This window comes from Globicephala melas, chromosome 8 (assembly GCF_963455315.2).
Source record: "Globicephala melas chromosome 8, mGloMel1.2, whole genome shotgun sequence".
NCBI classification, from domain to species: Eukaryota; Metazoa; Chordata; class Mammalia; order Artiodactyla; family Delphinidae; genus Globicephala; species Globicephala melas.
In genome coordinates, this window is record NC_083321.1 from 23561783 (window position 1) to 23587024 (window position 25242).

At 39.2% G+C, this 25242-nt stretch overlaps 1 protein-coding gene across 2 annotated transcripts; it reads left to right on the plus strand.

The window, feature by feature from the left end:
* The first annotated feature begins 149 nt into the window (after positions 1-149).
* APIP (APAF1 interacting protein) lies at positions 150-24722 on the plus strand. 2 transcript variants are annotated; one of them, XM_030864730.3, is made up of 7 exons: positions 150-306; positions 7241-7341; positions 11834-11882; positions 13070-13187; positions 14627-14762; positions 17909-18076; positions 18692-24361. In XM_030864730.3, exons 1-7 carry the CDS (start codon positions 250-252, stop codon positions 18789-18791), a joined length of 729 nt encoding a protein of 242 aa, XP_030720590.1. In that variant the 5' UTR covers positions 150-249; the 3' UTR covers positions 18792-24361. The 2 variants fall into 2 exon arrangements, with proteins under 2 accessions (XP_030720590.1, XP_060159346.1); XM_060303363.1 differs by lacking the exons at positions 17909-18076; positions 18692-24361 and adding an exon at positions 24371-24722.
* The last annotated feature ends 520 nt before the right edge of the window (positions 24723-25242 follow it).

Below are 25242 nucleotides of genomic sequence, written 5' to 3' on the forward strand. Positions count from 1 at the left end.
TGAGCCTTGGAATCAAGTTCTTCTAGCCCCGCCTCCAACAGCTTGGCCCCGCCTCCCGGTCAGGCGGCTCCGCGGTTGGGTCTCCAGGCAGCGAGGCCCTCCCAGACCCGCCTTTCGCCTTGTCCGCCCCGCCCCCAGGGTGCCCTCAGGGCCGCCTGATTGCAGTTCGGCCATTGCCGCGTCAACCCAGGCGGAGCGCCAGAAGCAAAGCTGTGAGGTTGGAGGGCGCGGGTACCCCTCGTCCGGGCCATGTCTAGCTGTCACGCTCCGGAGGGAGACTGTTGCTCACTGCAGTGTCGCGCGCAGGTAGGGGCGGGGCACTGTATTCCCAGGAGGCGAGGCGCCGGCGCTGCGCGACGGCGGAAGCGGGGTGCAGGTCGGGTGGGGCTTCAGGCCGTTTCGGACGCGACCCGTGCGCGCCGCCGCTTCCGTGCCTCGTGCAGACCTGAGGCCCCGGACCCCGAGGCGGGCCTCCTTCCAGCGATGGGATTCTTGGATGGCGGGGGTTGGGCACCAAACGTTGAAAAGGGAAAAATAACGGAGGAGAGCGTCGGGCGTCTTTCGTGTGTGTTTCAAAACAACTTAACATGAAGACAGACCAAGCTGGGAAACGTGAAGCTCTGGAGTGGAAATGAAGCTAAGACTGTGCTCTCGAGCTTCTTTTCTGCGCCCTGGCGACCAGCCCGACGTTTGCCGCCCAGTAGATACTCGGAAACGTACTCCGAGCCAGATCTGCGGACTGTAGCCGGCACTTTTTATCTGCACAGTTGCTCTTTGCCTGTCTCGGTTTAGATTGATTATGGGATGATCGTGAAAAGGATTTTTCCTTAAGCAGAAGTCAAAGGAAAATCCACCCTCAGGCTGCTCATAACTTTTCATTCACTTCTGCGCACTAAGCATTTTATGGAACACCCACGTGCTCAGGGTGGTGATTAAGACCATGGCCTGGGGTTTGGAGGAGAGCTAGACGAATAAACAATTACAATGTGAGAAGCCTTGCTTAAGATACAGGGAAAGTCCTTATTCCTCCTGTTATTCTCTTTCGGGGCTGAACGCCCCAATTAAAAAGTAGTAACATGACATATTTTATTGGGAAATACTTGTCAACCACTATCTTGTGCAAATAAGTGGCTTAACACAGATTAGCAAAGTCCCTTGTTTCCTTTTTCCCACTTATTACAGCTTATTTATTTTTTCCTCTTTTCACTGCCAACTAAAATTGTCGTACACTGTCTGCCTCTGCAAGGTTTAGGTCACTATCTACTGGAGTGGTTGACCTTCAACACACCCTGAAAGGAGTTCAGAGAGGAGGTAGGAATGAGATGTTCGAGGAAGAACAGGACTTCAGATAGTTACTTTTTTTTTTTTTTTTTTTTTTTTGCGGTACGCGGGCCTCTCACTGTGCTTGATTCCATGTAACCCCCCTTCACTAAAATCACGTCTCTACTGACCTCCCCCCCACCCCACCGCTTTGGAGCAGTTCCTATGAGCTGAGAGGCTCCCTCCCGGGTTATTTTGCCCCCAATTAAACTTAACTGTCACATTGTGCATTTTTTTTCAGTCGACATCGTTTTTTTTTAAACTACCCCCTAGAGTATAAACTCCTTTAGTGCAGAGACTTTGTCTTGTTCATGGCTGAATTCCCAGGAAGTGCTTGGTACATAGACACTCAAGGAATACTTATGACTGGTATCACTACCCACTTAGCTACTCAGCCAACTGAAACTTAGAATTCCTCTAAGCCTTCCTTTTTTTCAGTCTTCTCACCCAAAGCCCACCCTTTCTTTTTAACTTCTTAATTATCTTCCAAATCCATCTCCACCATCACCACCTTACAATTTCAGTTTGAAATTATTTCCACATCCTTCTTCTGGTCTGGTCTTTTGCTTCCTTGGTTGTCATGCTTCAGCCTCTTCTCTTTATTGCCACTGTAGATACGTTTCAAAAACAAAGTATGATCCTATCATCATCCTATCTACTTAAAACTACTCAGCAGTTATCAGCCATCTATAGCATAGATGGTTGGTCCTTAGAGGAAAGGTCCTTACAGTCTTTTTCCCTCCCCCCTCCATCCCATAGAACCTAATTCTGGTTCCAACTACTCAGAGTTCCCTCTGACTGAAATGCCCTTTCTCCTCTTCACCTACCTGCATACTTGGCCATCCTTCATTAAAACTTAGCTCAGCATCCCTTGATCTATGAAGCTTTTCCCAACTCCTGCCCCCTCCCACCAGTAGCTTCTGTTCCCATAATGCCCTGGACCATCTTGTTTTATATATTGCTTTGTCGTTTCACAGCTGTTAACTTCTTTACTAGAGTTTGAGCCCTCAAGGGTAAGGATTTTCTCTTACTCGTATTTATTTATTCAGGGCCTTCAGTAAAGGTTTGTTGAATGAATGAATGAGAGGGCTATATAATAGATACCAAAAAAAGGTACACAGAGCAAATGCCATGGCACAGAGTTTGAGGAAGTATCACTTCCTGCGGAGAAGATGAGAGAAGGAATCATAGGGGAAGTGGGTAGGAAGCCTGGTGTAAAGGCTGACAAGCAAGAGTTTGACAGCTAGAGGTGGGATAATTGGAGATCCAGCATGAGCAATAACAGTGCAAAGAGAAAAAGATGTATTCTTGGCTGGCAAGAAAATGTGTCTTAGTCATCTATTGCTGCACAGCTAGTATCCCAAAACTTAGACTTAATGCACAATCATTGTCTCACACAGTTTCTGATGATTAGGAATCCAGGAGAGTTTAGCTCAGGGTTCTGGCTCAGGGTTTCTCATGAGTTGGCAGTCAAGCTGTCAGCTGGAGCTTCAGGTATCTCAAAGCTTGACTGCAGCTGGGATCTGCTTCCAAGCTCACAAAGTTATTGGCAGGCCTCTGTTCCTCACATTTTATTGGCTGGAGGCCTCAGTTCTTCACTCTATGGCCTTCTGCGTAGGCTGAGTACCCTTACAACATGGCAGCTGGATTCCCCCAGAGCAGGTGATCCAAGAGAGAGCAACCAAGACAGAAGCTGTAGGCTTTAGTAACCTGCCATCAGAAGTGACATACTGTCACATCTTAGTCTGTCTTCACACAGACCAGCCTGGTACAATGTGGGATGGAACTCTACATGAGGATGTGAATACCAGGAAGCAGGGAGAGCCATCCTGGAGGTTGATTACCACAACTAGGTTGACTAGAACTGAGAGATGTATGTAAAAAAGTGAAAGAAAATATGTGAAAAGTTAAATTGGAGCAAGAAAGCAGATGGACTTAAATAAGAGACCCAGGGGGTGATATTTGAACATTAAATGGTTTGAGGAAGGGAGTTCAGTGATCAAAGTAGTGTTATTATTTTTGTACTAATAATAGAGTGAAGGGTAAGCCGGAGAAGAAGAAAAAGGAGAAATTGTAGGCAAGGAGACCAAATAGGAAAAGATAACTTTAATCCTCCCCAAATATGTGTCCGTGAGAGCTTTTACTCAATTCTTACAAAATAAGAAAAATAAGGACGATGGTAAAGTGAATTTCACAAAATTAATTGCATTCATTTAAAGGACTATGTTTCATTCCAACATTATCCTTCTACTTTTTTTATGTTAAAAATACACTTTCCTTTTTGAAAAATGTGATAATGGATGGTTAAATATAACCAATGTCATTAACTGGTAACCTTATGTCAGTCCCTAAAATTTTAAAAGCAGCAACAAAAACTACCGGTCTTGAAATTCAGAAGTCTAAGAATCACTGATCCAGATTATTAAAATAAGGACACTGATAGCCAGAAAGGGTCACAGACTCGCTGTAGTGGGGGTCAAAGCTAAAGCCAGCCTCCTTGTCTTCTGATTTCTAGTCAGTGCTTAACTGGTAAGAAGAGTTTTTGTTTTTTGTGTTTTTTGTGGTACGCGTGCCTCTCACTGTTGTGGCCTCTCCCGTTGCGGAGCACAGGCTCCGGACGCGCAGGCTCAGCGGCCATGGCTCACAGGCCTAGCCATTCCAAGGCATGTGGGATCTTCCCGGACCGGGGCACGAACCCGTGTCCCCTGCCTCGGCAGGCCGACTCTCAACCACTGCGCCACCAGGGAGGCCCCGTAAGAAGAGTTTTTAAGTGTAGTGAAGGTAGGAGGGAGAAATAGGGCTTTGAGTGGAGGTGAAGTTGCAAAGAAAACCAGTATGCAACGAGGAGAATGAATCAGAAGTGCAGAAGGAAACAAAGACCAGAGACAGAGAAAATGCTGACACTTTGACTGTGCCTGTATACAGTCCATTCTTAGGCCAGTGCGAGGAAAAATTCTGCAAGACTGAAATGATCAAAAAAGACCACTAGGTGTCTTGGGGCTATCTTTACGCTATTTTACAGGTCTATGAATTGTAGAATGCTGACAGTAATGCAGATGATTATTTTTCATAGAAAGGCAAGTTGTCTTATAGAGATTCAACTTATTGCTTCAGCGGATATTGTCCAGTTTTTCTATATCATTTATTTGTAAATCCAGGATTCCTGATTATTTTTATGTGTGTGTGTTTTGAATTCTCTTTGGACACCGTTGTATCATCTTTTTGGTTCCCTCATTTAATTGATGGGCTAAATACATTTGACACGTGTTCATTTTATGTTTGTTAAGAGTCCCTTGAGAAAACCTCTATCTGAGGAATAATGCCTCTATTATGCTTAAATTGAAAGAAAAGGTGGGGGAAGGGATTAGAGCCATTGTTGGCTGTGAGCAGGTATCTCAGTGACATTCGAGGCTGATTTCCTTAAAATAACTAGATTGAAAAATTGGGGAAATGAAGTATTGATTCAAAAACTGTTTAGGCTTTAGTGTTTTGAAAGTATATACAAAATACTGTTAAATGTTTCTTCCTCACTGTATGGAACCTCTACTGTAAGAAGTTGATTGTAATCCATCTTTAGATATGTCTTTCAAAATTCTTATTCTAACAGACCTAACAATAACAGGCAAGTAATATTGACATTCAGGGAAGAGCTAAATACTAATTAAACCTTTTCTTTCTTGTGAATTCTTATTAAAATACATATTTTAATTTTTACTTTTCTTATTATTCTGGATAACTTAAATGACTGCATTTTTACTAAATATCTCTGTTGGTTCCTGCTGCTAAGTGATTATTTTTCTTGAAATTGTAATTTTGTGGGTTTGAGCGATTGAATGAAATTTTATTAACAACAGCTGCCTTACCATTGTTATTCCTGTAGCATGAAGCAGGCCAATTGTTCTAATACCTCAGTACTGGAAAGACAAAAGGGAAAGGGGAGGCCCTTAATAACAGACTGTTTTCTATAATGTTTGCAACGTGCCCTGCAAGTTGATGGTTAAGGATTGGAAAACTGCAGGAGTCTTCTCATTAGCTGTAATTTAATATGTAATTAAAATATCACTTATATCCCTAAAAAAGGAAATAGCAAATTATACAGGGCATGGGTAATTTTGGCTAGATTTCATAAGGAAAGATGTAAGAAAGACCAATATAACTTTAATTTTAATTCAGGAATTTTTAACTTGTTAAAATGGGAAGGAAACGAATGTTGACTGTGTCACACATTGTGCTTCATGCTTTGTATCCATTATATCTCATTTTAATCCTCATAATGTTCTTATTTAATGGATGAGTAAACTGAGGCCCAAGGTCACGTAGGCAATAAATGGTGTAATATAGATTTGCCTTTGTGTCCATTAACTCCTAAGCCTGTGTTCAATCAGAACTTTTAAAAAATGTCAACATTCCCATGTTTTTAATTTTATATATTTAAGTCTACTCCATCAAATGATCATTCGTAGTATTTATCTAAAATAAAATGTGTATGTAAAATATTAACAATGAATTTGGGAAAATACCATAATTTCAGAAATCCAATTAAATAGCTGAAAATTTAGTCTGTTCAATAATAATCCCTCTTTGGACTCAAAGATGTTTTTTTCCCCTTTACCCAGTGCCAAGATTTATATATGCAGGTTTGCTAGCTGTGCTTCTCTGCACAGTGTGACTACTTCTTGTTCACTTTCACCTGGAGGGTATAGCCCCTTGGGGTCCCATGTGTATGTAGGGATTTTCTATTAGATGCCCTATTCTGAGCACACCCAAGGCTTTATCTTGTGTTTCTAGTGACAGGCATAGCTATCAAAATTGAAGAGGTCACCAGAGATTTGCAAATACCTTCAGGGAAATTAGGGCTTTGGATCTCACTTCCCTCCCAGGTAGACTCACTCTTGTTTCTTTTATGGCTGTGAAACCTTATTTTCTTGCCAGCTCAGCAGTATATTTTGAAATATTTTTTGAATGACTTATTCAGCAGTTTTACTTGTTTTCAAGGTAAGGTTGTATATTATACTGCCAAAATGGAATTCATTGTATTTCTTTATTATAGTTTTTGTTTCCATTAATTTTAGCTTTAAAACAGAGGAGGAAACGCCTTGTTTTGTTTTCTAAAGAGGTAATCATTAGACATTTAAAAGTAAGGCTCTTATTTCAACTAGATTTATCGTACTGATCATTTCACCATTTATACAAATATGGAATCATTATATTGTACACCTGAAACTAATATAATGTTCTATGTCAATTATACCTCAGTATAAATAAATAAATAAATAAATAAATAAGGCTCAGTGTTTATCCCAACATATATCTTCATAGGATTGGGCCTAGAAAGTATTAATTATGATTGTTTCTGAGTGCTTTTTATATTATTTCTTGACTTTATAATTCCATAATATGTATATATTGCTTTTGTAATAAGAGAAAACAATACAATTGCTATGAAAAAAAGGACATTTTTAGAATAAAAATAAAATTGAACCAACACAGATAATAAACAAATAACTATCATAGTATATCATGTATATCATGCCTTAATTGAATAAGATGTTATGTGTAAAGAAATTTTCTGGACAGACTGAAGCATGTCCCTTTCAGCACTAGATCCTATTTTATTTCAGCCATTTCAGTAGATACTTTGTAATATAATCTGGGCATTTCTCCACCTTGTTCTTGCAACCTGTTCCATAATATTAGACTGTATGGCCGTGAATAATTCCTGGTTGCAAAATAATATAGTAGATCCACATTCCAAACATTAAAAACAAAATATATTTTGTAATAATTTTCTCCCTCCCTGTACCTCTCTATGGTAGATTTTCTTAAACTTCCTTAAATTGGTTTCTTAATAGAGATATCATCTAGAATAGTCATTTGATAAAATAATGTCTATTTTAGAAATCATTATCTTCTTTTTAAGGACAAGGAACATCCAAAATACCTGATCCCAGAGCTCTGCAAACAGTTTTACCATTTGGGCTGGGTCACTGGGACTGGAGGAGGAATCAGCTTGAAGCACGGGTAAGTTTCTGGCTGATTTCATTTCTGAGAATTCTCCATATAAGTAGACCACAGAGAGCCTAACATGTATTACGTACAAAGAACAACCAATGATCAGTTTTATGATACTGAAGGTATTTAGTTTCTAAATAGAGAAATAGGTATTTGCATAACTGAATGGAATAATTGTGCAGATGTTGCAGATATAATAAATATCTAAGGATTTAAGAACCATAATTTCTAATCAGAATAATTTGGTCCCCAGTCCATGGAGTACCAAAGTTAAATAACATGTTGCTGGGTATGTTCATATGTCTGGAACTACCAAGGGTCCCCTCGGGATAGACAGGATTTGTTTCAAAGGTTCAGATACATATTTTAAACTCACTTAAATATAGATTACTAACCACCTAAAATGCTAAAAATTACATTTTTTTTGAGTCCAAAAAAAGGCAATATGCCTTTCTAAATGCATGTATCATTATTAATGGACATAGCACCTGCAGGTCCATGTTGTTCACAGGACAAAACAAGAGGTACTGGCCTTGAAACAGAAGGAATGAATAGTAGTTAATTGTTCTTTAGACTTACTCACTGTCTTTCCTTTAAGAGGGTGAAGAAATAAGTAACCTACTAACAATGAAAATAGAGGTTGTGGAATCTCACTCTCTTAAGTGTTTCTGGAACAGGATTAATGTATTTGCTCCTGAAATATTTTAGGAATAATATTGTATGGAGGCTGAATGTTAAAACTGAGTAACTTGATTTATTTCTTTATCCTAATTCACTTTCTTTAACAAAATTGGATTACTACAATATTTATGTAATGTTGAATTGTTTAGAAAAGAACAGAATGTAAAATGTAATCAGAACATTTTGAACAAAGGGGATTTTATGGCATACCACAAGATGATGCCATTGAAATTTCATCTGCTTCAAATTACCAAGGAATTCATGAAATATTAATTAAACTGTGGGAAATGACAGGGGAGCCCTTAGTAAACAAATGTCACAGTTCATGTGTAGGGAGGCTCTCAGTCTGGAAACGTTCTGTTCCACATGGTATCAATACATGGGACATCCGTCATGTGCGTCCTCTCTTACCATCAACCCAGTGCTAATGTGTCAATCAGCATTTTGCAGGTTTTCAAGTTATTTTGCCAAAACTTTCAAGTTGATCTGTTCACAGCAAAGTCCTATAATAACAACACTTGTTGTTTCATTTAGGAGTTGAGTCCTAGTAATTTGGTTTCTCACCTGTATTACTTATAATAAATTATATTCTAAACATTGCCTTTAGTTAACTGCTTTTTTTTTTGCATTTGCAGAAATAGTTTGTATATGTACAAAAGAGAGCTTTCTACCAAACTGAGTTAAAATAACTTTTCCAACTGGCTCAAAAAAAACAGCTAAGTTAAAAATAGAATGCAGGTAAGGGACCATTGCAGATCTCAAGAGGGAATATTTTTGATCATAAAGAAATAAAAGACTATATTCTTTGTAAAACTAAAATTCTTTGTAGAACCATGCACTAAAATTATGTGTGGTCACCCTAAAACACTCACTGGCAGCTCTTAAAATTAATTGGCTTTATGGCACTACAGTCAATTTATAGGGAAGTTGCATTGTGTTTGTAAAATGCTTTTTCCTCAGCTTCTTAATTGGTGAGGAGCCTCCTGGAGGTCACAGGTGAAAACAGCCACAGTTTTATGGCACTGTATTTGGAATCTTACTAAATTTTTGCTTTACAGAGTAGAGTGGGTAATTTGTAGTAACATGTTGAATTTTCTCCCTAATATTTAAATGACTTCATAGACCCATATCAATAATTTTATCAGCAGTATTATTCTCATGTTAGTGAAAGTTTGGTTTTCTTTATCTGATGCTTAGAGCGAATAAATTTGGAATGAAGCACAAACCCAATAGATTGTGTTTCCAGAATAATTCTAGCAATAAGCCCTTTGGGGAATATGAAATTATTTACTGATTCCAAGGTTTGGCTACTGTCAGTTCAGCTTGTGCTATTGGTGTATGGTGCCAAAAATGTATATAATAAAAGATAGCTTGGGCTTCCCTGGTGGTGCAGTGGTTGGGAGTCCGCCTGCCGATGCGGGGGACACGGGTCCGTGCCGCGGAGTGGCTGGGCCCGTGCGCCATGGCCGCTGAACCTGCGCGTCCGGGGCCTGTGCTCCGGAGCGGGAGGGGCCACAGCAGTGAGAGGCCCACGTACTGCAAAAAAAAAAAAAAAAAAAAAAAGATAGCTTAAGACACATATAACAGTTAAATCAGAAGGAAGAAATGGAGGACCAAGAAAATAACAGTAATCAAGGCAATTCCAGGATACTAAGCAGCCATTGTACTTAGGCTGGTTTCCTGTCTTTCACAGCATTATTTTTTTATGTGTCAGAGACACTAATCCTGTTGTATGCTATTAGAATTAAAATTAATAAACCTATATTGTAGACAAGATAATTGAATCATAGGAAGGTTTAAAGGATTTTTTTTAAGTAAATAAAAATTGAACATGTATTATAAACTCTTGTGTTTTGTTCACCTGCTTACCACATTGTGAAAGAGCAGGGAGTATGGAGAAAATAAATTCTAAAGCTTAATACCTTGAAACTCAAAATGCTTTTGTTTGTGGCTTACAGTACCAAGTAAATACTTCACTTTTAGTCTTTGGCATGTTTCCCTCCTAAAATAAAGGCTCTGTCATCTTTGTATTCATATTTTTATCCATGTATCTCCTTCTTTGTAGGTATACTTTTTTCTAAAACCTATTTAGCTAATCTTTTAATTACTCAAAGTTGATCAAAGTCTAAACTGATTTCCATTTTATAAAGGCAGTAATAAAAATAGGTTTAGCATACCAGGGAATTTCCTAGCGGTCCAATGGTTAGGACTCCACGATTTCACTGCTGAGGGCACAGGTTCAATCCCTGGTCGGGGAGCTAAGATCCCACAAGCCATGTGGCATGGCCAAAAAAAAAAAGAAAAGACATTTAGCATCCCAAATTATTTGAACAAACTGAATAAAAACCCTGGATTTTCCCACTTCGTAGGTGGAGTTTATTTACCAGCAGACTGTTTCGAACTTTATTTGAGTCTGTTCCCAGGACTGCATAAATATCTCCGCACACAAGAAGACCTACAAGTCCACTTACCAGCGGAGGTGACTGGACTAGGTACCACACATGATTCTAGAGTCTCTTTCATGTTACATGAGGACAAAAGATTTGGATCCCTGGTATTTATAAGGGGCCGTTTTAACAGTAATGATCCCTATGCATTCCCACTGGTTCCAGAGGAGTGCCACTTTATGGTTTTCTTATGCAACAAAGTTCTAAAGCAATAGGTACTTTGTGAAAATGAATGCTTGAACAAAGCTTACTCTGCTTTGGATTTCACTCCCATTATCAGGCATTTATTTTCTAGACCTTAATTTACCAGTAGATCCTTAAAGGTGCTTTCTTAAATTTTTTTAAGTTCCTAGTCTATAGGTTTATTAGTAACCCCAACTTCGATAGCTCAATTCAATATAGGCAGTCATCCTCATTTTCATTGGGAAACAGTTAATATTTATTCAGTGTCCCTATGTCCATGCCTCAGTGGCAGACGCTGGAGCGCGCAGGTGCTGGTATTTCCTTCATTTGCATTATGTGGCAGTTCTTTAACGCCCTCTGGCAGCAACTGAAACTGATACATGAGCCAAAGGACCTTTTTTGAGGGTGGAGAGAATTTAGAGAAGATTTTAGATTAATTTCCAGAGCAAGTTTGAAAGCACTTTGTGGTAAGTGGTATTGTTATAGCATCTCCCTTAGCACAATGTGCTGTGTAACACAGAGATCTCCAGATGTAGCCATGCCTTTTATATTTCTAACTTTCTGCAATTGTTCTGGCTTTGTTACCAAATATTTTCACAAGATAGAAGTGTTTTTCAATTAGGAAGCATATACTGTTCCACCCAAAAAGTAGCCCAGTATTAATGCTGTAATTTAACAAACCATCCAGCAGAGGTCTCTGAGCGTCATGTTTTATAATAAGAGCATTTCAAACAATAAAATTAACCCTGATTTCTTGCAAGCAGAGATCTACTCCAAGTGAGCATATTTCCCCTGATTGGACTTTAGAATAACTGTGTTCCATGTATAGTAAGATAAACTCTGCTTATTCATGCTTAAAGATGCTAAAGACTTATGTTTTCAGATTTGTATTTCCCCTAACCAGATAAAAGCCTGGTTACCATTGATTTTGCACCATAAAAGGAAATAAAGAAATATATATGAAAATGTAACAAAAGCAACTATCAACATTTTACTGTGTCACCAGCATTATAAAATTAATTTGGTATTCTTTCTATACAGCCTACACCATTAATTAAATAAAGCAGCTATTTGTATGACTTGATTTATAAAGATCATTAATGATTGGACTGCAAGGGTATACTTTTCTTTTTGCAAAAGCAGAACGTTAGAGTTAAATAAATACCAATTTCTGTATTTTGTGTTACCAGCAATGAAATCTACATTGCTCCTTCAGGAGTGCAAAAGGAACGCATTCAGGTATGGTAAAGGGATACTTCTTAAACCCAAATGTCTGTTCTTCTCTACTTGATTATTGTTTTGTGAAATGGAATTAATATTAAAAGAAATCTTAGTTTTGAAGGGAGGTTATATTGTGATGATTTAAATACTAATGAACAAACATTTGTTAAGTAACTATTAAAATTTTTTAAGGTGTTAAGTATCCTGCTTGCAATCAGGTGTTTTGAATTCTCATTCAGCCTCTAGAGGGCAAAAGCGAATAGTGCAATCTTAAGTCATAATAAAAAATGATTCTAACTTTGCAGCATTATAACACCATCTTTATCAGGCTAATAGGGTAATCAGATTGGTGGTCTCAAATGGACCAAACTGATTCATATTTAATAATGGCAAAGCTCTTTCAATTTAAAGTTATAAAACTTTGTATCAACATTTTGAGAAGACCCATTCTGTATTAATGCTAGAATAAACCCAGAATAGAGTTAAAACAAGCACATAATACTTAATTCTGTCTAAGGCATAGTGCTTCATTAATAAAACATTTATATTGTAGTTTGTAATAAACCCTGGTAAACGAAAGTTACAAGTCAGAGATAACGCATGTATTACTAGGAAAAACCTGTGGATCTACATAATTCCTTAGAACTTTAAAAATAAAGTACGTCATCGAGATTAACATTTCTCAGTAGCAGTTAAGTTTCTCAAGGGATAAGAAAATTTTACTCTGTATTTTTCCTCTTATATTATGAAATGTGAAAAAAATTATAACACCCATTCTAAAATGATTATATATAGTCTCTCTGAAATATAGTTGTGAAATTACATGGCAAAGCTGAGAAACTAAGTTGATGAAATGACATCAACATCATTACATGCATATTAAATTTTCCATATCACTTTTTTCTTCAAATTCTAAAGGTCGATTTTTTTAACTTTCTTGAGATGATTTTTATTAGTAGAAAACATTTTTTTATTTTTCAAAATGGCTAAAAAATTTTGAGAGAGAAACTATAATTATATAAATATTTAAAATATGAGTTAAATATGTATATATATTAGCACTGTTTATATATACTATATATAAATGGAATTGTGTATATGTGTGTATATATATATATATACACACACACACACACACAAGAAAGGGGACATTTCTAATTGATATTGTATAAGCCTTCTTTTTTTCTTTTTCCCCCTCTAAATAGCCTGAAGACATGTTTGTTTGTGACATCAATGAAAAGGACATAAGTGGACCTCCACCATATAAGAATCTTAAAAAAAGCCAGTGTACTCCTCTTTTCATGAATGCTTACACAATGAGAGGTAGGCAGAAAATGTATTCAACGTAAAGAATATTTGCAGAGTAGGCTCCTGTAAATAATGGCAATTGTTGTTGTAGTTCACAGTTCTTGAATACCTGCTATGTGCAAGGACTTTAAATATGTTAACTCATTCAGTCCTCACATCAGCCTCTGTGGGAGGTCCATTATTACCTCATTTTATATATGAGAGGACAGAGGCTCTGGGAAGATTTTCCCAAAATAAACAGCCAGTGAGTATTGGGGCCAGAATTCCAACCTAGATCAATATGATTCCACTAGATTGTCAAGTTAGCCAACTAAATATTATATTTACAATCCAATTCCTACTCTTAGTTCAGAGTTATATCTCTGGGAACTTGTAGTAGAAGTTAATCAAAATACAAATGAGGGAAAATCATGACCTTTTCTTCACTTCAGTAGGAGTGATTGAAAAATTTACTTTATGATAAAAATAGGACTCTTACTTTAATTCCCAGAAATTGTGGTAGAAAACCAACCTGGAAAGGTTGAACCTAGAGGACAATGTAAAAATAGGAAAGTATAACTGAAGTACTGGCTCAGCCTTAGCAATGAAGTCATTAGGACCATGCTTTAGTATAGCCCCTGAATAAAATCAATATAGAGTTAGTAATCATGCCATGTGCTGTTCCCAGACATTATCAGCTACTACTGAAAGGATGAAACTTCAGCAACAGATTCTAACAGCATGAAGAATCTTTCCTAGCAAAAAGCTAAATAAACTTCCCATTGCAAAAGTAGCCATTACTGAGTTTTATAGCATACAAATTCTTTTTTAGGTAAATCCCTTGCATCTATATCTTAAAATTCCTACCATCCCCTTATGTTACTAAGATATGGCCTACACTATGAAGCATATCTTGATGATTAAGGGACAGACTAAACTGGGTTCAAATCCAAGTTCTTCAACTACTGTCTAGTTGGACAACGTAGTTAAATAACCATGGACAAATTATTTAACATCTCTGAGCCTCATGTCCTTGACCATTAAATGGGGGAGATGGTTGTTGTGATGATACGAAGAGATAACATCTATAAAGGGGATTTGCCCAGTGCCTGGCACATAGGAATCCCTAATTGAGTGGTGGTAGTATTATGATTATGATCTCCACAGTCATTATAGTTGTATTTCAGACCATGTAAAGGATATTTCTTGAGCATGTGTAAAGTATCGTGCGTTGTCCTGATGCTGGATAAAGCTTAATTTTTTTTCCTTGTGCTTTCTGACTTCTCTATCAGTAGTTCTCTTTCCTCTCTTCCTTTCTCCCCTCCTACCCGCTGCCAACTTATTATTCCATGCCAAGAAAAACGAGTCCAGAGCCATATACAAATAAGTGTGTGTGTTTATGTGTATATATTTTTTTCTTTAAAAGGTGCAATTTAGTTTTCACTGAGCATATAACTGTATTCTTCCCCCTCCAGGAGCAGGTGCTGTGATTCATACCCACTCTAAAGCTGCTGTCATGGCCACCCTTCTTTTCCCAGGAAGGGAGTTTAAAATTACACATCAAGAGATGATCAAAGGAATAAAGAAATGTATCTCAGGAGGGTATTACAGGTATTTTCCCCTATTTTTTGCTTAAATTATTTGAACAGGGCTTCCCTGGTGGCACAGTGGTTGAGAGTCCACCTGCTGATGCAGGGGACACGGGTTCGTGCCCCAGTCCGGAAAGATCCCACATGCTGCAGAGCGGCTGGGCCCGTGAGCCATGGCTGCTGAGCCTGCGCGTCCGGAGCCTGTGCTGCACAACGGGAGAGGCCACAACAGTGAGAGGCCCGTGTACCGCAAAAAAAAAAAAAAAAAAAATTTGAACAGTATTTCTCCTTCTTGTAATAAACAGGATACTGATCTTTTTATGTATTTAATGAGATGTTGTAGATCTGTGTTAGATAGTACCCCCCTTAATATTATACTTCCAGATCTATTCTCAGTGACACAAATCAGATGCCTCCCCTCCTTTTCCCCATCCCCAACCCAGCCTTGGTAAATTATTGCCAACATGAATAATTAAATGTTTGTCAGAGTAAAATGCAAAAATCCTGGCTGAGATAGCTACAGAGCTGGAAAGAGTGTGTTCCTTTATTGAAGAACCCCAAGAGCAAGCTCTCCTCACCTTCACTTTGTCTTCAGGAAGTTTCAGCTCTGACTAAATCTTATGCTTCATTTTGATCTCATGTAGTATTTCTGGAATATTTTCATTTTTAAAAAAGTTTTATAATTATTTTAATTAAGTAGATCTCTATACATTTATAATTTTTCAGTGTGGAAACTGGCATAGATAGTATAGAATAGAGGCCTTCTGGATAAAATCAGCTAAACCCACCAGCCCACAAAAATGTAGCAATTATTCGTCAATCTAGAGTAGTGACATGAAGAAACACGTTCCCAGGGCTCAGGGACAGGCTCGGCATTTTGTTTGAATGTACAGGCATTCTTGTTCCTGAGCCTTCACCCTTCCCAATTTCCTAAAGGGGCTGAATCCACTTTGCCTTGTTTAGAGGAAAAGGGTGCCAGTTTTTCTGAAGTGTTCTTACAGCAATATCTTACTGTTACTGCACATAATAGACTGTATGTGTTTAAACTAGTGTGCTGAGAAGTTAATTGGACTTGATTTTAGTTAATATTTATTGTGTGCCTAAAGCATTCCTCAGCACTGGGAAACACCTATTTACAAAAGTTAAATATTTAAATTATGAAAGTGTACATACTAAAAAAAGCATAGCCGCATATTGCCTTTCCCATATCTGGGTCTTGAAGGAGAGGCATTATGTGTGCTATCAGTTTCATTGGCATTTGATTGCTTTGGTGAAGAAATAAAAATAGGTCAGAAGGGGCTTCCCTGGTGGCGCAGTGGTTGAGAGTCTGCCTGCCGATGCAGGGGACACAGGTTTGTGTCCCGGTTCGGGAAGATCCCGCATGCCGCGGAGCGGCTGGGCCCCTGAGCCATGGCTGCTGAGCCTGCGCGTCCGGAGCCTGTGCTCCGCAACAGGAGAGGCCACAACAGTGAGAGGCCTAAGTACCGCAAAAAAAAAAAAAAAAAAAAAAAAGTCAGAAGAACGTGTGAGACGGTGGAGAGGAGCGGAGCACAATAGAGAGCCTTTGGAATTTTGTGGAAAAACAAATGCCATGAATGAAAAGATGTCATTTGTTATGCATCACAATGTATACACTTTATATATTATTTTGAATGTCTCAGAATTTAAAGAGTACAAAGTTTTTTGACATGCTTTTGCAATTCTGTTTGAACCTGGCTGGGAAATCAGTAACAGGGTCATTATCACAGCTCAGGGGCAGTGATGCTTCATCAGTATTTGGGGAGAATCCTAAGTGTCCAGTCAAAAGAAGGGGCAATAAAAGGTGGATGAGTAGGAAAGAATGGAGTTTTTACATTTTCTATTCTACTTTTTAAATTTTTAAGTCCATCTTAAAAAAAACTATAATAACTTTCAAATGCCTAATTCTTATCGGGGGAGGTTACCATGTTAACTATAATTGTTGTACCTTTTGGATGCAACATGCCTATGGTAGAATGAAAAGAATACTGTTTGATGGTCAAAGGACTACCCTGGCTCTGTTCCTCAGGTCTTATTTTGCTGTGAATTATTTTGCACCTGGAGATATTTCTGACTGTTCGGTATATGGTAGAGGAAAATATAAGTTTGTGGTTCTCCTGGCCAATACTAGGAAAGATTTGGGACTAGCAATTTATTCCTTCCACATTTAAGGATATTTTATAATTACCTCTATTTTACTTAAGTGAAGTAATGGGCAACCTCGTACTGTTCCTGATAATGGTTGGCCAGGTTCTTTATCACATGACAGCTACTCAGTCTGTACCTTCCCTAAAGTAGTAACTTCTGATAATATATGGATAGAACTTATTTTGGTTAAGTTTAGCCATCACAGAGGTAGTTGAAAAGCAGATGTAACATTAACAAGGCAAGAGAAATTCATGTTAAAAGGAAAACATGTCTGAGTTTTGATTGGTTGTGAATGACCTCACAAATAGACATAGTTTTACCAGTAACAAGCTATTTGCTTAAATATTACTGCAGAAACAAAAATGAAAAATGCATATTCTGATTTCATCACATGTACTTACTAAAAATAAGGTAAAGAAGTTCTAATGTCACAGATTTGAGAACGTTCTGAAAATATTGTCATACCTTTAATAGTTAGCTCCAAAAGGTTTTTGCTATCCCAGGGCCATAAACCACACCTGCATTTATTTATTTGTCTATCCAAGACACTTTTGGGTCCTGCAGAGATAGAACAGAATGATTTTGTATCGTTGGGAAATTCCTGCCTTAATAAGTAGTTCAATTGTTAATCCTTCCTGTGCTTCTAATTCTGAAATTTATCATTTCTCATCTCCTGTTAAAACTACTGTGATTCTCTATCCTTCAGGGAAATACTTGTATGATCTTGATAATTTCTTTGTTAGGTTTTGGTATCCTGTACAAATTTCTGCGACTTATACTTAGGATTGGAACAATGCCTGCCAAATTCCCAAGGTGTCTCTTGATACAGTTGTTTATACAAGATACACAGAATAACATGCAACATCTTGTTCCTAATTTGGAGTGGCTTTTCAGATATAAAGAGAACGTCTAACTTGTTATTTGAGAGAAATATAAATTTTATATATGAATGCCTTTATTTGTTTTAAAAAGGAAAGCAAATGGCTTGTTTTGTCTTAATAGATATGATGATATGTTAGTAGTACCCATTATTGAGAATACACCTGAGGAGAAAGACCTCGAAGAGCGAATGGCCCGAGCAATGAATGATTACCCAGACTCCTGTGCAGTACTAGTCAGACGGCATGGAGTCTATGTCTGGGGAGAGACGTGGGAGAAGGCTAAAAGCATGTAAGTGTAAACCGAAACCAAAGAACGTCCGGGGCAAGTCACCACACTCTAAAAGAGAATGAAATGTGTTTTATGATTGAAAACGGAGTATGATTTTTTTGTGTGTTACTGGTCAAATTGGTTTAAATTTAAATAGTTTATCATTAATTATTTCTAGATATTTTATTTGTATTATATATTCTTTTGTTAAGAAATATTTTTCAGATGAGCTGTTATTTGGCAAGGCACTATGCTCTTTGATACAAAGAAGGAGATACAGATCTTGTTCTCTGAGTTGAGGGCTAGAATAAAGCTAACCCAAGTTGCATTAAGATTTGCTGTATTTATTTCAAAAAATGGCACATAATAAAAAATTTAAATTCACATAAGTAGTATATTTTAAACTCCCTTTTATTTCCTGAGAAGTGTATAGTATGGTGGCATGATTCAGTATGATTCCGTGTTTTAATAATGTTGGAGACAGACTAAGAGAAACTTGCCTAGAATTGAGGAAAGAAAAAAAAATCTGCTAGGAACAGGGTTAACTTGATGCAGAGGAAAAATGTGATCGTTAGGATTGGAGAACTCTCTTTTCACTGAACACTTTTAGTTCTTTTTGCTTTTATTTTTTAACAGGTGTGAGTGTTATGACTATTTATTTGATGTTGCCGTATCAATGAAGAAGGTAGGACTGGATCCTACACAGCTTCCCGTTGGAGAAAATGGAATTGTATAAGCCAAGTGGAAGTTTATTATACGTAGAGACAAAGCTCATCTTAATTATTACTTAAATGACTCAGGTATTTTTTTTAATGAATTGAAAATTTCCATGAAGCTATTGATTTGTCACTAAATGCTGCAGATCTTCTGACAACTGGATGATATTTGCTTATATTCTTGTTTTTTTTGGTTTGTTTTTTTTTTTTTTTTTGCGGTACGTGGGCCTCTTACTGTTGTGGCCTCTCCCGTTGTGGAGCACAGGCTCCGGACACGCAGGCTCAGCGGCCATGGCTCACAGGCCCAGCCGCTCTGCGGCATGTGGGATCTTCCCGGGCCGGGGCATGAACCCGTGTCCCCTGCATCGGCAGGTGGACTCCCAACCACTGCGCCACCAGGGAAGCCCTATTCTTGTATTTTAAATGGCAATACAATGGAATAAAAATTTTATAGTGAATGTTTTTTGTGTTTATTTCTAAACCCCTTAACAGCAAAATATTTTCCTTTAATTTTTTTTTATATATACTCCCAGAGAATTCCTATTACTCTTTAAAGTTGTTAGGATAATAGAATTCATTGGAAAATGTCTACTTAATTACAGAATGAGCATTTTCTTATTTTAATATTGATATCATAAATTTATATGAAAAGTCAAGGACATATATATCCCTCAATGTTGATGTCAAAACAATTTTATAGATTTCCCCTATATGCTGTAGTGCTTGCCTATATTGTAACCCAGGGCACTCATCTTATATTGGGATCTGTTGTAAAATTCAAATCAAGTGATATTAACTCAAACTCTCCTAGCCAAATAAACTGTGACCAACCCAGAGATGTAATCAGAAAGTGTTTTTTTTTAATGTAGCCAAAAGCAACACCATCTTGATCTTAAGGTTTTATTTGGTTAATGCTTTTATTTAATTGGGAGAGAAACTAATACACCATCTTCTAAATTATAACCTCATACACCCCCCTCTCGGTTTATTGTCTTGAACCATTTGAGTTCATTTACCCCAGTTCTTTCACTCCAGCAAGTCTTTAACCTCATCCAGACTTCCAGTCCCTTGATCTTACCATTTGTCATTGTCCATGACTCCTTTCATATCCTTGCTTCCTTCCTTATGAAGCATAGATGATGGCCCAGCATTTTCACCACTTTATTGGAAACATCCTAACCCCCTTGTATCTTACCCCCCTGCATCATACTCACCTGGCAAAACCCACAGTCCTTGTGAGCCAGTTACTTGGCACCTGTACCAAAGCAGCCAGGCCTGATGGGAAAAAGTACACAACTATGTTGACTGATCTCACTTCAGATTTATGACCACACCTCTCAGGTGGGCACTCCATGCTGTCAAACAAACCTACTACACTTCCCTAGTTAGTTCGTTTTCCCTACCTGGTGACCATTTCTCCTCACAGCTATTTATCTGACATCAAATACCCAATCTTCCTCCCCCACATCGCTTCTCAGATGGTAACCTCCTCATACTTTCAGAGATAAGTAGATTCATTCCCAAGAACTAACAAATCTTCCCATTTCACGTTTCCATCAACCTTCCTGCCTTCAGCTTTCTTTGCCTCTTTCCTTCTGCCGAATTCTAAGTTCGTTCTTCCACTTATGCCTTGGATCCAATGTCTGCTGACCTTCTCAAGGGCTTTGCTTTCTGCAAAGATCCCCACATTTATCCCATTTCTTTCTTGCATTGTTAATTTTTTACCCTCTTCCACTGGTATAAAAACATGCTGTAATACTTTTCACGTTAAAATACACACAGAAACCTTGCCTTCAACCACCCTTCAGCTAACTCCAGCGCCTTTAGAGCAACGCTTTTTGAAATAGTGATCTGCTTTTCTGTCAACTTCTGTTCTCTCCCTTGCTCCTTGACCCGCTCCGATCCAGCGGCATCACAGCCACTGAAACTGCTTTACCACGAATAAGAAATCCCCCGTATCCTTATCCTTTTGAATGCTTCCTTTGCTTCCTTTGCTCTGAGTGAATCCTGTCTCTCCCCTGGGGATACAGTTTCCCCTGAAGCTGTCAGTGGTGGTTGTTTTCACTTCCTCTCTTACCCCTGGCAGTGAGGTGAGTGAATTCCTTGGACTCTAAATGTCTTTCCCCTCCTCCTTGTTCCATTGTACTCAGCAAACCGCCAGTCACAGATGATTCCAGCTCTCTTCTGACTCCAAACCCATACCTGTGCACCTTAATATGGATGAAGGGAAACAACCACGTCAAGGTCAAGTGGGCCTTTAATGCTGCTGGTGAATTTTACTTTGTTACCCCGGTTTCTTCATTCCCCTCCTCCCCTCGACAACTGTGTCTCTCTTCAAACTTCAGACACCTCCCTGCATACTCCCGCTTGGCTGATGACCTTGACTGCTATGTCACTGAAAAAAATAGAAACCACCAAGAAAGAACTTGCCTCCTCTTCTGCCCGCATATACTCTCGTGAAGAACTGTCCATGACTTCCACTGAGGCCAGCCTCTCCCCTTAAGCAGTAGATCTCCCAATTCCAAAAACAATTCCCAGTTTCCTGGCGTCTTCCCCACCTTAACTCCATCCTTCCAGCCACCCAGGCAGATAATCTTAGCATCCTGCTTGGCGGTTTCTTTCACAGGCTACATCCAGCTAATCAGCAAATCCCATCAGCTTTAACATTGAGACTAGTCTCTAAGCCAGTGGTCCCCAACAGTTTTGGCACCAGGACCGGTTTTGTGGAAGACAATTTTTCCACGGACGGGGGCGGCAGGAGGTCGGGGTGTGGGAGATGGTTCAGGCTGCTGTAATGCGAGCGATGGGGCGTGGCAGATGACGCTTCCATCACTTGTCCACCGCTCACCGCCTGCTGCGTGGCCCAGTTGCTAACAGGCTGCGGACTGGAACCTGGGTTGGGGACCCCTGCTCTAAACTTCTCATTGCATTCACTTACCACCTGGCCCAAGGCCCACCATTTCTCACCTAAATTATAGCAGTTGCCTCTAAACTAATTTCCCTGCTTCAGCCTTTGCTCCCCACTCTCATCCCTGGTCCCAACAGTGTCTGCTCAACACAGTAGCCTGCATGGCACTCCTCTGCTCAAAACCCAGGCTTCCTGTCTCACAATGAAGGCTCCGATCCCCTCGCCTCATTCAGTCACCCTCCTCCTCACCTACTCTGCCGCAGCCACTGTGGCATTCCGAGTCTTTACAGCTTTCCGGGCACTTTCACACGTGTTCTTCCCTCTTTAAACCTCTTCCTCCAGACACCTGCCTCGCTCATTCCCTCTGCTCGTTCAGGACTTCACAGATCACTTCTGTGCTGTCTTCCCTGATTATTTTATTTTATTTTTTTAAATGCTCCATAACTTCGGAGTCTTTGCCCTTGCTGGGCCCTCTCCCTGGGATGCTCTTCCCATGTGTGGCTCCACGGTTATCTTCTAAAGGTCTTCCTTGTGTGAATTAGATCCTCCTCTGACTGCCAGCGACACAACGAGGACGGCTTGCCCTCCCAGCACTCTAGGCAAGATTCCATTTGCTAAGTTTGAATCTTTCAAGTAGGGCCCCAGTAAGGGTCCTTCCCCACTCCACACACGCCGCCTGCTCCCCCCAACCCCGGTGTCCTTCAAGTCAATTGAAGGAGACCGAGTGCCGTTCAGAAGCAAAGGGAAGCTTCCTTCCTTGATGTAACAACAGACAGGTGCCAGCTCCCGGTCCAGAGCCTGACTGTGCTTATTCGACATTGCAGCCCCGCTCTCCGTACCCAGAGCGCTCGCCTCTGCTTGCGCTTCCTGTAAAGGGCTCAGAATGAACTAGCATACTATAATTTAATTGTTTATCTTTTAATTGTTTTATCTTTTAATTGTTTATCTTTTATCCCTTGAGCAGTTATCTAGTCCCTTGAGCAGTATCTAGTACGGAGTTGGTACTCAATAAATATCTGTTCAGTGAAAGGCAAAATGAATGGCAAGTTCTCTGTATTTTATGCGCCTTTACGGTAGCTTTTTGCCAAAATGAGTGGCCAGTTCTCTGTATTTTATGCACCTTTAGGTAGCTTCACTGGTGATGACTCCCTCCTTGAAACTTTTCTCTAGGCTTCCGTGACCCTGAACTCATGCGATTTTCTACTTACCTCATTGGTCACTTCTGTGGTTCTTGAATACTTTTCGTCTCTCAGATGACTAATTGTTGGAGGGCCTCGGGACTCTCTGCCCTTAACGGTATTCTCCAGCTACACGTTTTTCCCAGGAAATCTCATTCAGCACCATAGCTTCAAACACTATCTATGTGCTGATGACTCACAGTGTTTTATCTCTAGCCCAGATGTCTCCCTTACATTCCAGACGTATCTCTCCACCTCCTAGCCTCACCCGTTGGCTGTCTAATAGGCATCTGAAACGTACCTTGGCCCAAAACAGTGCCACTGATTTTTCTTCTGTATGAGCCATTATCTGCCCCCTCTCAGCCCCAAACATTTTCTGAATGAGTATGCCAAACCTCTTTGAGACAGACCTCTGTCTTGTTCACTACAACCAAGAAAAATGCCTGACACATTGTAAGCACTTCGTAAATATGTGTTTTCTGGGTTCTTGGTGAAGGTTCCTCTACTGGGGAAAAATAGCTTTGGTCACTTCTGCTTAACCTCTTTTTCTTAAGATGGAGCTAATGAAAGAGATAAAGTATGTGAAGGAACAAACCGCAGGGCTTGACCCATAGTAGTTATTCAATAAATATTAATTACCTTCCTTTCTATAAGTCCCATTTAATCCTCCTGAGAGGGTTTCGAAGTATTATCCCATTTTTTTAGATGAGGAAATTAAGCTCAGATAGGAATAATATGTAGAATTTAAGAGAAAGGATGTAAACTGCTTACCACAGTGCCTATCATATACTAGAAGTGCATTCAAACTATAAAGTTCCTTTCCTAAACACCCCTCACTTAGCTACCCTCGCGGTAATTGTAATGCAGGTAAGTCATTTAAGCTGTGCTGTAGTACAGCCTGTCTCCGACTGTATTTTTTTTTTTTTTTACTACTATACACACCGAAAAGATGAGCAAAACCTGATTTAGAGGTGGGGGGGACAGGTAGCTGGTGGAAGTCTGTATCTCCTAGTTAGTTGTTGTTGTTAAAGAAGAATATGATCCCTATAATGTGATTGTTAGAAGCTGAGGTCCAAAGGTGATACACATACTGCTCAGGGAGGGCTTATTCTCAGCGTCTGGCACATGCGTGTTCAGTGAATATTTGTGGAAGGGAGCAATAGACATTCTTTGCATGCCCTTATGACTGTTTTTCTCTCAATTATCCCCACTTCTTTAAATAAGGAGGGGAAAGGTGGGTTATGAATGAAAGATTAAACTGGTAAGAGATCTAAATCAAACACTTTTATTTCATTAAGTGCAGGACATTCCATTCACTCCCAGATTGAATAAGGAATTAACATTTCAGTCAAGAGTATATTATTCGTTTCTCAAATGATTTTAGAGCCTTCTGGTCCAACCCAGCTCTCTTTTGTGAGAAGCAACTCAAAATACTATAGTTCCCCAAAGAATGTCCCAAACAATCAGAACAGTAAAGTCATAACCTTAAGGAGAGTTTCATCTTATATTTCAGCTGGCTCAAATACTTCCCTTTTGATGAAGAAAACTGCCATATCTCATCAGCAATTCCAGTCAAGGTAGTCAGATATGGGACTTATAACATCGATATCACTTTTCAAGAAGCAATAAGAATTCTCCCACCAAAGTTCTTTAAAACAGGACTACAAGACAAACAGAATTTGGCTTTTGTTTCATTGCCCTATAATCTATAATCACTGAGTCATCACGTTTTGGATGATAATCACTGAACTAAGTATTCTTCTTTTGTGGTTATAAGTTATAAGCTGTGCTCATCTCTTTGTCATAGTTGTCACTAATCGTGTAATTTTATTGTTTGAAAGTATATTTTCTGAAAATTAAATAAACCTGACTAAAGAAAAAAATATAGTTTTCCTCCATTTATTTTCTTCTTGTTTAAAATTCTATAATTTTTTCTTATTGGAATTTTAGAAACCAGAGAATAAGCAAGACGATTAAATATTGCATTAATTAATATTGTATCAATCTCCTCTATGATTGTTCTTGAAACTTCCTGATTTAGAAGTAAAGGTTGTGAATGAATTTCTTCAAGTCATCATAATGGTGCCCAGCCCAGGCCAGGTGTTTTTTGTTTTTTTGCGGTACGCGGGCCTCTCACTGTTGTGGCCTCTCCCGTTGCGGAGCACAAGCTCCGGACGCGCAGGCTCAGCGGCCATGGCTCACGGGCCCAGCCACTCCGCGGCATGTGGGATCTTCCCGGACCGGGGCACGAACCCATGTACCCTGCATCGGCAGGCGGACTCCCAACCACTGCGCCACCAGGGAAGCCCAGGCCAGGTGTTAATGTAATAATCATAGCAGTCTCTACTTTTCAGGAGCCCAAGCACTATGGTAAGGACCTTTAAA

Coding starts and splice junctions, on each gene's coding strand:
- APIP (XM_030864730.3), top strand. CDS start 250: ATGTCTAGCTGTCACGCTCCGGAGGGAGACTGTTGCTCACTGCAGTGT. Junction 307..7,240: donor CACTGCAGTGTCGCGCGCAG/GTAGGGGCGGGG, acceptor CTTCTTTTTAAG/GACAAGGAACATCCAAAATA. Junction 18,077..18,691: donor TGGGAGAAGGCTAAAAGCAT/GTAAGTGTAAAC, acceptor ATTTTTTAACAG/GTGTGAGTGTTATGACTATT.